The sequence below is a fragment of the Lithobates pipiens genome, unplaced genomic scaffold, assembly GCF_037356315.1.
Source record: "Lithobates pipiens isolate NorthernLeopardFrog02 unplaced genomic scaffold, aLitPip1_a1.2 Scaffold_19, whole genome shotgun sequence".
NCBI lineage: Eukaryota > Metazoa > Chordata > Amphibia > Anura > Ranidae > Lithobates > Lithobates pipiens.
In genome coordinates this window covers 175384791-175398950 of record NW_027507764.1, presented here as the reverse complement: position 1 = coordinate 175398950, position 14160 = coordinate 175384791, and the positions used below count along the sequence as shown (strand labels likewise).

Genomic DNA, 14160 nt, shown 5'->3' with positions numbered 1-14160 from the left:
CTTTGCAGCAGAGCAGTGCAAATCTCAGAACTGGAGGGACAGAACTTGGACAAGTTAAACAGCTCTGATATGGATTTATCTGTTTATTTAGCGGTTTGCCTCTAATAAAAGGAACAATTAAAAATGCCAACACAGCACAGAGGCACCAAGGGGCACAACAGTTCTATAGGAATGCCATTAAGGTACACACTCCAACTAGAGCTGCACGATTAATCGTCAAGAATCATTATCGCGTTTTTTTCCCCCGTTGCGATCTTGACAAAAGTGTTTGATTCTGTCTATGCAATGAATTCTCTCTGTTCTTCTGAAGCCACAGCCCTCAAAAGAAAGTAAGAAAAAAAAAAAAAAACAGGCAGTCTGCCAAGAATCACAACATTCTTTAGCAGTGGAATTAAGTGTAAACGTTGTAACAATTTGTCAATGGAATAGACTGTGTGCAAATGAGGAAAGTTTAACCACTTAAAGACTAAACCTTTTCCTGACATTTGTTGGTTTCAAGTTAAAATCTTGAAAATTACTTAGAACCCCCAAAAATTATATATATTTTAGTAGAGACCCTAGAGCAGTGATGGCGAACCTTGGCACCCCAGATGTTTTGGAACTACATTTCCCATGATGCTCCACTACACTGCAGAGTGCATGAGTATCATGGGAAATGTAGTTCCAAAACATCTGGAGTGCCAAGGTTCGCCATCACTTCCCTAGAGAATAAAATGGTGGTTGTTGCAATATTTCATATCACACTGTATTTGCGCAGCGGTCTTTCAAATGCAATTTCCTTGGAAAAAAAATACTTCAATTAATTAAAAAAAATAAAATAAAAAAAAAAACTAACTAGTAAAACTAGTAAAGTCAGCCCATTTTTTTTGTATACTATAAAAGATTTTACATCGCGAGAATCATGATCTTTTTATTCTAAGCAAAAAAATTGTGATTCTCATTTTGGCCAGAATCGTGCAGCTCTATCTCTAACAGACAATCTGCTGCATGTGGAGATGAAAACTGGCCAGGAGGTGACCTGAGTGGAGTGGGCACCCTGGCACATCACTGCACAGTACATCATAACAGAGGTAGGCAATGTTGGGAGGTGGGGGTGAAGAAATTTTTTTTTTCTGCAGTAGACACATTCTTTATATGGCAAACTTTACAAAAACGGTCATTGTAATGTATACATTCAGGCTAATGTTCCTCACATCAGATTCATAAAGGGGCCACCATTTATTAGAAATTTACCTATCATACGAGTCATTCAAGCTCTAGTCCGATGGATGCTCCGGACAAGACCTGTTTACTTCAAACCATTCATCTATGCAGCTGGAAGACATAAGAGAACACATAGAAAGAGATTACATATGATGATGTAAAACATGAAAATATGGATGCAGCTGAGTAGAAGTACTACTGCTACGGTATGTCTTCTATGTTTCGATCACAAAGCATGGTGAGAAGCTAGAGGTTTGGCTCCTGGGACTGACCATAGCCATGTCATGCTGAGCAGGAGGTAAGTACAGGGAGGGAAAAAATAGGATTGTTTGTACTCACCGTAAAATCCTTTTCTCTGTAATTCACTGACTGACACTCTGTAACTAAATGGGTTGTATAGCCTGCCATTAGGAGAAACTAGGCAAAATTGTTACACAATACACAGAACTTTAATCCCGCCCCAAGGGGGCGGGCCCCGTGCTATCAACCTTTCCCACTGCTCCTAGCAGCTTCAGTATGTCAACAAGCAGTATAACACAGAAAAAAGGAGGGGTGGGTGCTGTGTCGGTCAGTGAATTACAAAGAAAAGTATTTTACGGTGAGTACAAAAAAAATCCTATTTTCTCTTATATTCACCGACCGACACAGCTCCTCTCTGGCACTGCTTGGGGATGTCCCATTTAGTTCCAAACGAGGGGTGGAAAAAACAGCAGAAAAACTTCATTCACCATGGCAAGTGGGAACTAGTGAAACTAAACCCACAAAAAAAAAAAAAAAAAACAGCAGTGTGTGGAAAAACAACACTATATAACCGGGTATCCTCAACAGGAGTGATCCCCAAGACCGCAACATTGCGGAAGTAATGCAACAGTGCAATAACCCAAAACAGTACTGCGTTTTTATTGAAAAACCAGGAAAAAATTCAATTACAACTACACGGCTGCCTGCAAAACTTTGTGGCCAACACAGGCATCAGCCGATGCACTGACGTCTACCTTGTAGAACTTGGTAAACGTATGGTACCAGGTCGCCGCCTTACACACCTGAGCGACAGACGATTGGTGTCGGAAAGCCCAAGACGTTCCGATTGCTCTTGTAGAGTGGGCCGTGACTGGAAAGGGAGGCCCCTGCCCCTTCAAGGCATAAGCTTGGACTACAATCTATCTGATCCACCTGGAAATGGTGGCCGATGAGACTGCCATGCCCTTCTTAGGACCAGCCACCGAAACAAACAGTGAGTCTGACTTCCGAAAGGAAGCTGGTACTGATCCCATGGAGCCACCAGCACGTCTGACTCGTCTGCCCACGGATCTCTTGTCCTGGACACGAATCTCGGCACCTTCCGATTGAGCCGGGAGGCCAATAGATCCACATCTGGTGTGCCCCATTTCAGGCACAGCAGTCTGAATATCTCCGGATGCAATGCCCATTCTCCTGGGTCCAGCATCTGTCGACTCAGATAGTCCGCCTGCCAATTTTACACCCCTGGGATTTAAATGGCCGACAGGGCCGGAACGTGTCGCACTGCCCACAGAAGTATGTGAGTGACCTCCCGAGCAGCGGCTGAGCTTCTTGTTCCCCCTTGGTGATTTATGTATGCCACGGCCAAGGCATTTTCTGGCTGTATCCTGGTCGGGCGCCCTTGAAGACACGTCGACCAAGTGTGGAGGCACAGCCTGATTGCTCTCAATTCGAGCAGATTGATCGGCAACTTGGATTCTTCCGTCGACCAGAGGACCTGAGCCGACTGAATCCCCATCACTCCACCCCAGGCGGACAGACTGGTGTCCGTAATGACCACCGTCCATTTCAGAGGAAGGAACAATTTTCCGGCCTGAATCACCGGGGACCTCAACCACCAGATCAGGGAGTCCTTGACTGGCTGGCTCACCTGGATCTGCCGATCCAGGGACAACGGAGATTTGTCCCATTTTGTCAAGATCTCCTTCTGCAGGACTCTGGTGTGGAACTGGGCATAAGGTACCACCTCGAAGGAGGCTACCATGAGCCCCAGCACCCGCATGCAAAAGCGAAGTGATGACAACTTGCGGTTCATCAGTAGTTTGACCGCAGATCTGAGAGTCAGCAATTTGTCTGAGGGGAGAAAAACCCTCGCTTCCCTGGAGTCCAATAGTAACCCCAGGTACTCCAGATGCTGAGTCAGTACCACCACCGACTTCTTTAGGTTCAACAGCCACCCAAAATGTTTGCAGGGACTGCAAGGTGATCGCCACATCCTCCTCTAATTCTGAGGCAGAAGAAGCTCTCAGGAGATCGTCTAGGCAACCCACGATCGCAATCCCGCGTTGTCTCAACAACGCCAACACTGGAGCCAGTACTTTGGTAAAGACTCGGGGGGCTGATGCCAGGCCAAAAGGAAGAGCCACAAACTGGTAGTGGGCTTCCCCGACTGCCAAACGCAGAAACTTTTGATGCCAAAGGCATATGGGTATGTGCAGGAAGGCATCCTGAATGTCCAAGGACGCCAGGAAGTCCCCTTGATGGAGTGCAGAGACTACTGAGAGAACTGATTTCATTCTGAACCTCTGCACTTTTACAACATGATTGAGGGCTTTTAGGTCCAATATTGGACGTACCCCTTCCTTCTTAGGAACCACAAACAGATGTGAGTATAACCCCTGAAAGCGTTCCGATTCCGGAACTGGTACAATCGTCCCCTGATTCAGCACGTCTCTCACCTCCCCTATCAGGGCCTCCTGGCAAACCGGGGACACGGGAATGCTGGAGGGAAAGAATCTATTTGGCGGCCAAGAGAGAAACTATCTTGTAACCTGTGGAAATCAGATAGCAGACCCATTGGTCTGATAACCAGAAGGTCCAACGGGCTGCAAACTCCCGAAGACGACCCCCCACCCAAGACATGGGTGGGGGCAAACCTTCATGCGGTAGCACTTTTGTTCGCAGGCTTGTTAGGCTTGCGGTTCCAGGTACGCTTCTGACCGTCCGTGGGCGTCCCGTCGGTCTGGGGTCGTTTTGCCAAAGCACCGGGCAGACGAAAAAGCCGCTTGTGAGTGGAAAAGGAGGGCCCTTGCCTGCGGCGTGGCTCCTTAGCCTTCCTGGCCCGTGGGAGTAGTGTACTCTTACCACCTGTGGCATTTTTAATAATGTCATCCAACGAGACTCCAAAGAGCCGTTCGCCAAGGAAGGGAAGATCCGTCAGGGCTTTCTTGAATGCACCTCAGCACCACGGCTGACACTGAGGCCCTGGATAGCAGAGGGAGAGTATCCAGGGCCGCATCAAACGTACTTAAGGCCATGCACTAGTTGGTCTGCTAGTTCCACGCAGACAGGGGAGGCATTCTGCTCTCCCAATTTGCGGTGCAAACGTTTTGCCCACTCAGTCAGTGTCTGTGACACCAGTGCGGATGTCAGTACAGGTCGCATGGCTGACCCCACAACCGCAAACAAGAAACGAGCCACTGCCTCTGCCTTCCTGTCCGTGGGATCCTTGAATGCAGGAGTCCCCTCAACCGGGATAGTTTGTTTAACCTAGATCAGGGGTCTCAAACTGGCGGCCCTCCAGCTGTTGCAAAACTACAAGTCCCATGAGGCATTGCAAGGTTGACTGTTACAAGCCTGACTCCCACAGGCAGAAGCAGAAGCATGATGGGACTTGTAGTTTTGCAACAGCTGGAGGGCCACCAGTTGAGACCCCTGACCTAGATACTGGGGGGTCCACGACTGGAGGAGCCGACCACTTTTTCAGAAGGCTTTGCTCAAAAGGGGTAACGCACCGCCAAATTTTTGGGGACCGAAAAGGTCCGTTGCGGGCGACCCCATTCCCTGTAGATGAATTTGTCAAAATAAGTCAAATACGGGAACACCTTAGGTGAACGTGCTGGCTTGCGGGACCCAAAAGGGACTGGTACATCAGCAGAGGAATTCGCTGACTCCTGAATCTTCAGGGTATCAAGCACAGCTGTGATAAGTTCTCCAACAAGTGCCTTTTCGCGCCCAGACCCGGACGGGAATCATCCTCACTATCCGAACGGTCCTGGTCAGCCACGTATGATAGGTCAGAGCAGGGGTCTCCAGCCACAGCAGAGCCCAGAGTCTGCATCAGAGCTCTCCTCAGAGGGGGGGGGCAGGGGCCTCTTACGTGCACCTTTCCTGCCACGTGCCACCTGTATCTTAGCAACATAGGAGTCAAGGACCGCCGTCGGGGTGTCCATGCGCACCACGCTAACTGCAGGTGACCCAGTTGCTATAGCCTGGATTTCGGGGGAAGAAACACCAGTTTCTGAAGCCATGCTGACTGACCCTAGCCTGTCTGCCACCTGCAAGGGGACTTAAGACAGTGAAGGTCCACCCTCCTGCTGCCGCCGCGTGGGGGGTACTTAGCGCTAGACTCACCACCCTGGGGCGTTCTGTGATAGCCACAGCAGTGCCTGTAGTCCCTAGGAGGTTCCCAGTTGCAGAGAGGAGAAAACTGTCAGCAGCAGCAGCTCCCACCAGCGGGGGAAACAATCTGCAGAGCAGCTTCAGTGTTCAGCAAAGAGCCATCCAGCGTCCTGCACACACACAGTGGATACAGGAAGCAGCAAGAGAAAGCGCATGTAATGCCACAAGAGGCCAGTGGTGAAAAAAGCGTTCAGGCTTTAAAATAATGGCCGCCAATGTAATCAATAGGAATCCTAAAGAAAATGGCTGCTGAAGCTCACCAGGGGAATTTATAGCTTTCCCAAATCCAAGATGGCCGCCGGAACGGCACCATGCGGTGACAGAGCAAAAAAATAAAAACAGTCAGAACAACCTCCATAAACATGTTTTGGGACCTCCAGACCTGGACCAGGACCAACGCCAGCCGCACAGACCCCCCTCAGGTGAGAAACAGCGACCCCCTCACACACACCGCCCGCAGCGCATGCAGCCACCCCCCTCAGAGGGGGAAGGAGGGGTGATAGGGACTTTGGAGAGAAGATAGGGAGGTGAGGTGGCCCCCGAATCGACCCCCAGGGAATGCCCAGCTGCTCACCCCACCGAAGCAGGAGAGCCGTACTTACCAGTCCTGAAGAGCTGGGAGACATTCCATCACAGACCCACTCCTGCGCAGTTACAGGGTAGCTGCTGGCTTCAGTATACTGTGATCCAGACATCAGTATCCCGGTCATATGTATACCCCGGAGCAATGAAGCTCACCGACCATCTCTGGAGCTGAGGCATGTCGTGGCCTGCCGAGCCTTAGCTGCGGCCTGCTCATGCTCGATCGCCGGACTGGGGAGACTACAAGGATATCATTAACCAGCCTGTCACCCAGCCGGCAGTTGATAGAAGATCCCAGGATCTTTCAGCTTGCGCAAAAAGCAGCAAACCTGCAGCAAAAATATGGACCAAGAGGCCCGCAGGGTTTCCTAGGTCATTCTCCTTGCTAGGCAAAATAAAAAACTGAAGCTGCTAGGAGCAGTGGGAAGGGTTGATAGCACGGGGCCCGTCCCCCTGGGGCGGGATTAAAGTTTTGTGTATTGTGTAACAATTTTGCCTAGTTTCTCCTAATGGCAGGCTATACAACCCATTTAGTTACAGAGAGGAGCTGTGTCGGTTGGTGAATATAAGAGAAAAAAATATTTGATCCCCTGCTGATTTTGTACGTTTGCCCACTCTCAAAGAAAGGATCAGTCTATAATTTTAATGGTAGGTTTATGTTAATAGTGTGAGACAGAATATCAACAAAAATATCCAGAAAACACATTTCAAAAAAGTTAAATTGATTTGCATTTTAATGAGTGAAATAAGTATTTGATCCCCTATCAAATCAGCAAGATTTCTGGCTCTTGGATGTCTTCTATACAGGTAACGAGCTGAGATTAGGAGCACTCTCTTAAAAGGGAGTACTCCTAATCTCAGCTTGTTGCCTGTATAAAAGACATGTCCACAGAAGCAATCAGATTCCAATCTCTCCACCTTGGGCAAGACCCAAGAGCGGTCCAAGGATGTCAGTGACAAGATTGTAGACCTTGTCAACGATCTCAAAAGCAGCTGGGACCATAGTCACCATGAAAACAATTGGTAACACACTATACTGAAATCCAGCATGACAATGACCCAAAACACACGGTCAAGGCAACAAAAGAGTGGCTCAAGAAGAACCACATTAACGTCCTGGAGTGGCCTAGCCAGTCCCCAAACATTAATCCCATAGAAAATGTGGAGGGAGCTGAAGGTTCAAGTTACTAAACATCAGCCTTTGAAACCTTCATGACTTGGAGAGGATCTGCAAAGAGGAGTAGGACCAAATCCCTCCTGAGAGGTGTGCAAACCTTGTGGCCAACTACAAGAAATGTCTGACTTTTGTGATTGTCAACAAGGGGTATTGCCTTCAAGTACCAAATCATGTTTTGCGAAGGGGTCAAACACTTATTTCACTCATAAAATGCAAATCAATTTATAACTTTTTTGAAATGCGTTTTTCTGGATATTTTTGTTATTCTGTCTCTCACTGTTGAAATAAACCCACCACTAAAATTATAGACTGATCATTTCTTTGTCAGTGGGCAAACGTGCAAAATCAGCAGGGGATCAAATACTTTTTCCCCTCACTGTAGGTCTAAAGCAGGTAACATAACTGCTTCCAGTGCTCTGACTGAGGAAGCTGTGCTCACAATCAACAATAATAGATGAACCCACTAAATGGCTGTTTTGTTGATTTCAGCAGGGATATGCAATTAGTGGACCTCCAGGTGTTGCAAAACTACAACTCCTGTCATGCCTCTGAGTGTCATGCTTGTGGCTGTCAGGGTCTTGCTATGCCTCATGGGACTTGTAGTTCTGCAACAGCTAGAGGTAGGCTAATTGCATATCCCTGTTCTACAGCATTATGCCGCTTCTGCTGGGGAAGAGTTCTTCCTTGGTGTGCAATATACTGGAATATTCACTATAGAATCATCGCCTTCAATGTTGGCTTCCTATTCTCATCACACAGTCAGCTCTTTAATATAGTTATATTAACTCTCAGTGTCATCAGGGTGTTAATGAGCCAATTAAAAAATAGGCACTTTGCCAAGTATTAGTATTCTAAATTATTTTATATTAATTTTCCACAAAAATGATAGCGTCTACAAAATAGTGGATAGTTTTATGGCATTTTTATTATGATTTTTTTTTTTTTATTAGTAATGGTGGCGATCTGCGAGTTTTATCGTGACTGCAACATTATGGCAGACACATTGAACACTTGACACCATTTTGGGACCATTGTCATTTATACAGCGATCAGTGCTATAAAAATGCACCGATTACTGTGTAAATTACACGGTCAGGGAAGGGATTAAACACTAGGGGGCGATCAAGGGGTTAAGTGTGTCCTAGGGAGTGATTCGAAATGTGGGGGGCTTCAACTCCCATGACAGCGATCATTGTTCCCGATGACAGGGAGCAGTGATCTCTGTCATATCACAAGGCAGAATGGGGAAATGCCTTGTTTACATAGGCACTGCAGCGTTCTGCGGCTCTGCAACACGATCGCTGGGAGACTGGCGGACGGAGTCCGCCAGTCCCACTGTACGTGGTGGGCGCACGCGTGCTAGCCCCGCCAATTAAAGGGGACGTACAGGTACTCCCATTTGCCCACCGCTGCCATTGTGCTGACGTATATATATAGGCATGCAGCGGTTGGCAAATGGTTAATATGGATTTTTTTGATGGCTGTGTGAATGGAGCCTAAGGTAGTATAAGTACCTTTTTTGACCTGATCATAGCCCTATACAGCAGAGTTCAAACCAGGAAAAGGAGAAGCAGCACAAAGAACCAATCAGTTTAGCTGCAGTGCTGATATACTAGCATATTAATGAGGGCAAAGGAGGAGAGAAAGTAGCTCATTAGTCAGGTGCTTTTCTTTACTGTGTAATCACAGGCTGGAGTGAGGAGAAAACCTAAAAATGTAACTACAACAGATCAGATCTCCTGCCCCGCTAGACAGCGCTATGCTGTATGGCAGAGCTGTGTAAATCTCCTATTGAATAGAGAGAAAAAAAATCCCTTGCCAGGGAAAACAGCTCCTATATGTGTATTTAATCTTTGTATTTAGTGGTTTGCTGGCGTTCAGCATTTAGGAATTTTTTTTTTTTTTAACCGATATACGATAAAAAAAATTAAAAAATAAAAATAAAAACTTTTCTGAAAATTATACTAAAATGGAATACTGTATTGTAACATGTTGGGAAGAAATTCATTGAGACTTGTACTTCACTTTAAAAAAAAGTAAAGAGAGGTTTTATACTCTTTAAATACAAGTTTACTCTGGTTAGAAAAGTCCCAGGAAGGAAGGTTCCCCCATACCCCCTCTGCCTTGTAGTGCCCTCCAGAGACCTTAGATACAATGCATACCCACTTCCCACCATGCCAGGTCATGTATATTCATCTCTCCCATTCATCTCCATTATATTTGCACTCATAATATTTACACACTGCAGCACAGGCGCCCAGACATTACATGGTTTTAAATGCTACCTGGGGTAACAGAAAGCCGGTAAGTGAGAAGCAAGGCTGTGCTGCATATTGGGGCTGTGTGGGGGCGCTCAAGGTAGGAGAGGGATGTGAAATCTTCCCTGGGTTTTGTTTATAAATGGGTACTTGTACTTTGCAACCACTTTAAACCCTTACATATACCCAGTGAAATGACTGGCCACAGGTGAAGAAAATCCTCCTACATAAATTGTACCTGTTTATCTGCAGCCCTCTTCTCTACATCCGTTCAAAGTGCTGAATTTGAAGGGTCCTGATCAGATCCCTTGGGGGCTGGAGCCCCCCACCCCCCCGCCATACCTCTTCTTATTAGTGTCCACCTGTGTTATAGGAGAGTCCTTTAGTTCTCCCACAGAGAGGAGTTTGTCTCCCATGGTTGAGAAGCAGGATCTTTCATTCTATGAATAGGGTAGGTCCACTGATAATGGGGTACTTTGACGCAGTAGTTGGCTTAACCACTTCCCGACTGGCGTACACCGATATACGTCAGCAGAATGTAATGGACAGGCAAATGGGCGTACTTGTACGTCCCTTTAAATTTGCTGCCGTGCCATCACGCGGGACCTCCGTGAGTCGGAACGCACCCCCCGCGTTGATCACTGTGAGGATACCCGCCATCGCCTCATGGGGGAGAAGAACGGGGAGATGCGAAATGTAAAAACAGTGACGTGTCACACACAGCCACGCCCCCCCAGTTAGCAACACGCCCCAGGACACACTTAACCCCTATACTGCCACCTAGTGGTTAATCCCTTCACTGCCAGTGTCATTTACACAGGAATCAGTGCATTTGTATAGCACTGATTGCTGTATACAGGCATACCCCACTTTTAAGTACACAATGGGTTTTATTTACTAAAGCTGGAAAGTGCAAAATAAGGTTCACTTCTGCATAGAACCCAAGAGCTTCCAGGTTTTATTACCAAAGCTTATTGAACAAGCTGGGTTAGAATCTCATTGGTTTCTATGCAGAAGGGAGTCTGATTTGCACTTTCCAGCTTTAGTAAATAAACCCCATTGTGTACTTAAAAGTGGGTATGCCTGTAAATGACAATGGTCCCAAAAATGTCCGATGTGTTCGCCATAATGTTGCAGTCATGATAAAAATCGCTGATCACCGCCATTACTAGTAAAAAAAAAATTATAATAAAAATGCCATAAAACCATCCCTTTTTTGTAAATGCTATAACTTTTGCGCAAACCAATCAATAACGCTTATTGCGTTTTTTTTTACCAAAAATATGTAGAAGAATACGTACCGTGTATACGAGGCTTTAGGGTGTGGCGCCCCCCCCCCCCCCCCCCCCCAAGTCTATTCCTTAACTCTACCGAATTTTAAAGCTTGTCAAACAAAGATAAAGTGACAGAGAGCTGAAAGGGGTTGTAAAGGTAGAAGGTTCTTTATCTTATTTTATGCATTAAGATAAAAATCTTTCTGTGTGCAGCAGCCCTCCTAATACTTATCTGAGGTCCCTCTCTGTCCAGCGATGTCCAGGAGTGTATCAGCTGTCCGAAATTCTCTGTCCTGATTGGCAAAGATATAGCAGTGGCGCCATTGGCTGTCAAAGTCAGCTAGCCAATCAGGGGAGAGTGGGGGTGGGCCAGGCCGGAGCTCCGTGCTAAATGGACACGGAGCTTTGACTTGGCTCGGGTGCCCCCATAGCAAGCTGCTTGCTGTGGGGGGCACTCAACAGGAGGGAGGGACCAGGATCACAGAAGTGGGACCCACGAAGAGGAGGATCCAGACTGCTCTGTGCAAATACACTGCAACAGAGAAGGTAAGTATAACATGTCTGTTATTTTTATAGGAAAAAAAACAAGACTTTACAAACTTGAAGTTTGAAGATCTCTCCCGTCACCATTTTTCTCTTGGTGTCAGGAAAACTTGTCAGAAATGATTCATGCTGACAGCACAGGAATGAAGCAGTGGACAGAAAGGGCACTTAGTGCTCCTAATATAGAAGGGTATGTTTTGTTCACATTTCATGTCAGAGGTTTACAACCAATTTAAATTATATACATTAACATCTGTATGTAGGTAATTAATATTACAGGCCCTGTTCACACCCGAGTGATTTTCAGCTTGTAAAAAACGTTCACCAAAACACCCAACAAGCAAAACCCCATTCATTTCAATGGCCCGTTCACATATGAACGTTCTGTCACCTGAATGTCTGAAGCTCAAAAATGTACAGGAGTTGCTTTTTGGCAGATTCCAAGCATTTTGGCCCCATAAACTTCAATGAAAACGTCTGACTTGAGCAGAAAAACGCTCGGAAAAACATTTAAATAGCAGCTCTCCACCTCCTAGTGCAGTGATGGCGAACCTTGGCACCCCAGATGTTTTGGAACTACATTTCCCATGATGCTCAACTACACTGCAGAGTGCCAGTGCATCATGGGAAATGTAGTTCCAAAACATCTGGGGTGCCAAGGTTCTCCATCACTGTACTAGTGCTTTCTATTGGCTAAACAAAACCATCTAAAGCTGTAAAACGCGTGTAATACACTTCTGAAATGCTTTAAAAAAGCTGGGAAAAAAAAAAAAAAAAAAACTTACAAAATTGCCCGAAAAATGCCAGTAAATTGATTTCAAAATTTTCTTAGCCCATTATACCTGCACTATCATGTTTCTATCCTCTATGATGACCTGAACGTATCCTATTCTATCCTATTCTAAGTTACAGGTTATTTCTAGAACACAGGACTGGATTCATGATGAGACAGCACATTTCACAAGGTAGAAGGTTACCCTTTGTTATAAGGGACGTTTACTTTCTACTAGTTCATTCATATCAACCGATGAAAGTCACCATACTGAGACCTTTACTGATTAGCTCTGAGGCATTATTACATGTCAAACCCTTCCCTGCCAGTGTCATTAGTACAGTGACAGTGCATATTTTTAGCACTGATCACTGTACTGGTGTCACTGGTTCCCAAAAAAAGTGTTAAACGTCAGTTAGGTGTCCGCCACAAAATCGCAGTCCTGCTACAAGTCGCTGATTGCTGCATTACTAGTAAAAAAAGAAATACAAAATGTCAAATACATCCCGTAGTTTGTAGACGCTATAACTTTTGCGCAAACCAATCAATAAGTGCTTATTGGGATTTTTTACCAAAAATATGTAGCAGAATACATACTGGCCTAAATTGATGAAGAAATTAGATTTTTTGCATTTTTTCATTGGATGCGTTTTATAGCAGAAAGCAAAAAATATATACCGTTTCCCCTAAAATAAGACCTAGCGTGATTGTCGGTGTTGGCTGCAATATAAGCCCCACCCCACAAATAAGCCCTACTCTGTTTCCTCAAAAATAAGCCCTACCCTGAAAAGAAGACCTACAAGGACTTTAACTAGGGCTTATTTGGGGGGTAGGGCTTTTATTACAGCCATCACCGACAATCACGCAAAGGTCTTATTTTCGGGGAAACAGGGTATAAATTTTTTTCAAAATGGTCGGTCTTCTTTAACCACTTCAGCCCCGGAAGAATTTACCCCCTTCCTGACCAGAGCACTTTTTGCGATTCGGCACTGCATCGCTTTAACTGAATTGCGCGTGCGTCGTGGCTCGCAAACAAAATTGACGCCCTTTTTTTTTTTTTTTTTACACAAATAGAGCTTTCTTTTGGTGGTATTTGATCACCCCTGCAGTTTTTATTTTTTGTGCTATAAACAAAAAAAGAGCGACAATTTTGAAAAAAAAAAAAAAACGCATTACTTTTTACATTTTGCTATAATAAATATCCCCCAAAAATATATAAAAAAAATCATTTTTTTCCCCTCAGTTTAGGCCGATACGTATTCTACATATTTTTGGTAAAAAAAAAAACACAATAAGTGTTTATTGATTGGTTTGTGCAAAAAAGTTATAGCATCTACAAAATAGGGGATAGTTTTATGGCATTTTTATTCATTTTATTTTTTATTTTTTTCTAGTAATGGCGGCGATTAGCAATTTTTATTGTGACTGCAACATTATGGCGGACACATCGGACATTTTTGACACATTTTTGGGACCATTGTCATTTATACAGCAATCAGTGCTATACAAATGCACTGATTCCTGTGTAAATGACACTGGCAGTGAATGGGATTAACCACTAGGGGGCAGTGTAGGGGTTACGTGTGTCCTGTCATGTGGTCTCTACTCCCGATGACATCAGTGTCTTGTCACTAAGCAGAATGGGGAGATGCTTGTTTACATTAGCATCTCCCTGTTCTTCCTCCCCGTGAGGCTATCGTGGGTATCCTCACGGACACAGAGTCCGTGGGACCTACGACCCGACTCACAGAGCTTGCCGCGGGCGTGCGCACGCGCCAACCACCTCTTGAAGGGCAACATACAGGTACGTGATTCTGCCTGTACGGGCCCTTCTGCCGACATAGATCGGTGTGAGGCGGTTGGCAATCGGTTAAAGTGCAAAAAATATAAACCATGCCACCAAAAGAAAGCCCTATTTGTGGGGGGGAA

At 45.5% G+C, this 14160-nt stretch overlaps 1 protein-coding gene across 2 annotated transcripts in view; it reads right to left on the bottom strand.

Moving 5' to 3' along the window:
• The window catches only part of ZNRF2 (zinc and ring finger 2), a 162525-nt gene that overhangs the window by 11593 nt on the left and 136772 nt on the right, over positions 1 to 14160 (bottom strand). Inside the window, exon 4 of one of the 2 annotated variants that reach the window (XM_077491494.1) lies at positions 1234 to 1314. The exons of the other annotated variant lie outside the window; for it this stretch is intronic. Within the exon in view, the coding sequence (XP_077347620.1) occupies positions 1257 to 1314 (58 nt within the window). The 3' untranslated portion in view covers positions 1234 to 1256. The remainder of the gene's footprint in view (positions 1 to 1233; positions 1315 to 14160) is intronic. 2 annotated transcript variants of the gene reach the window in all.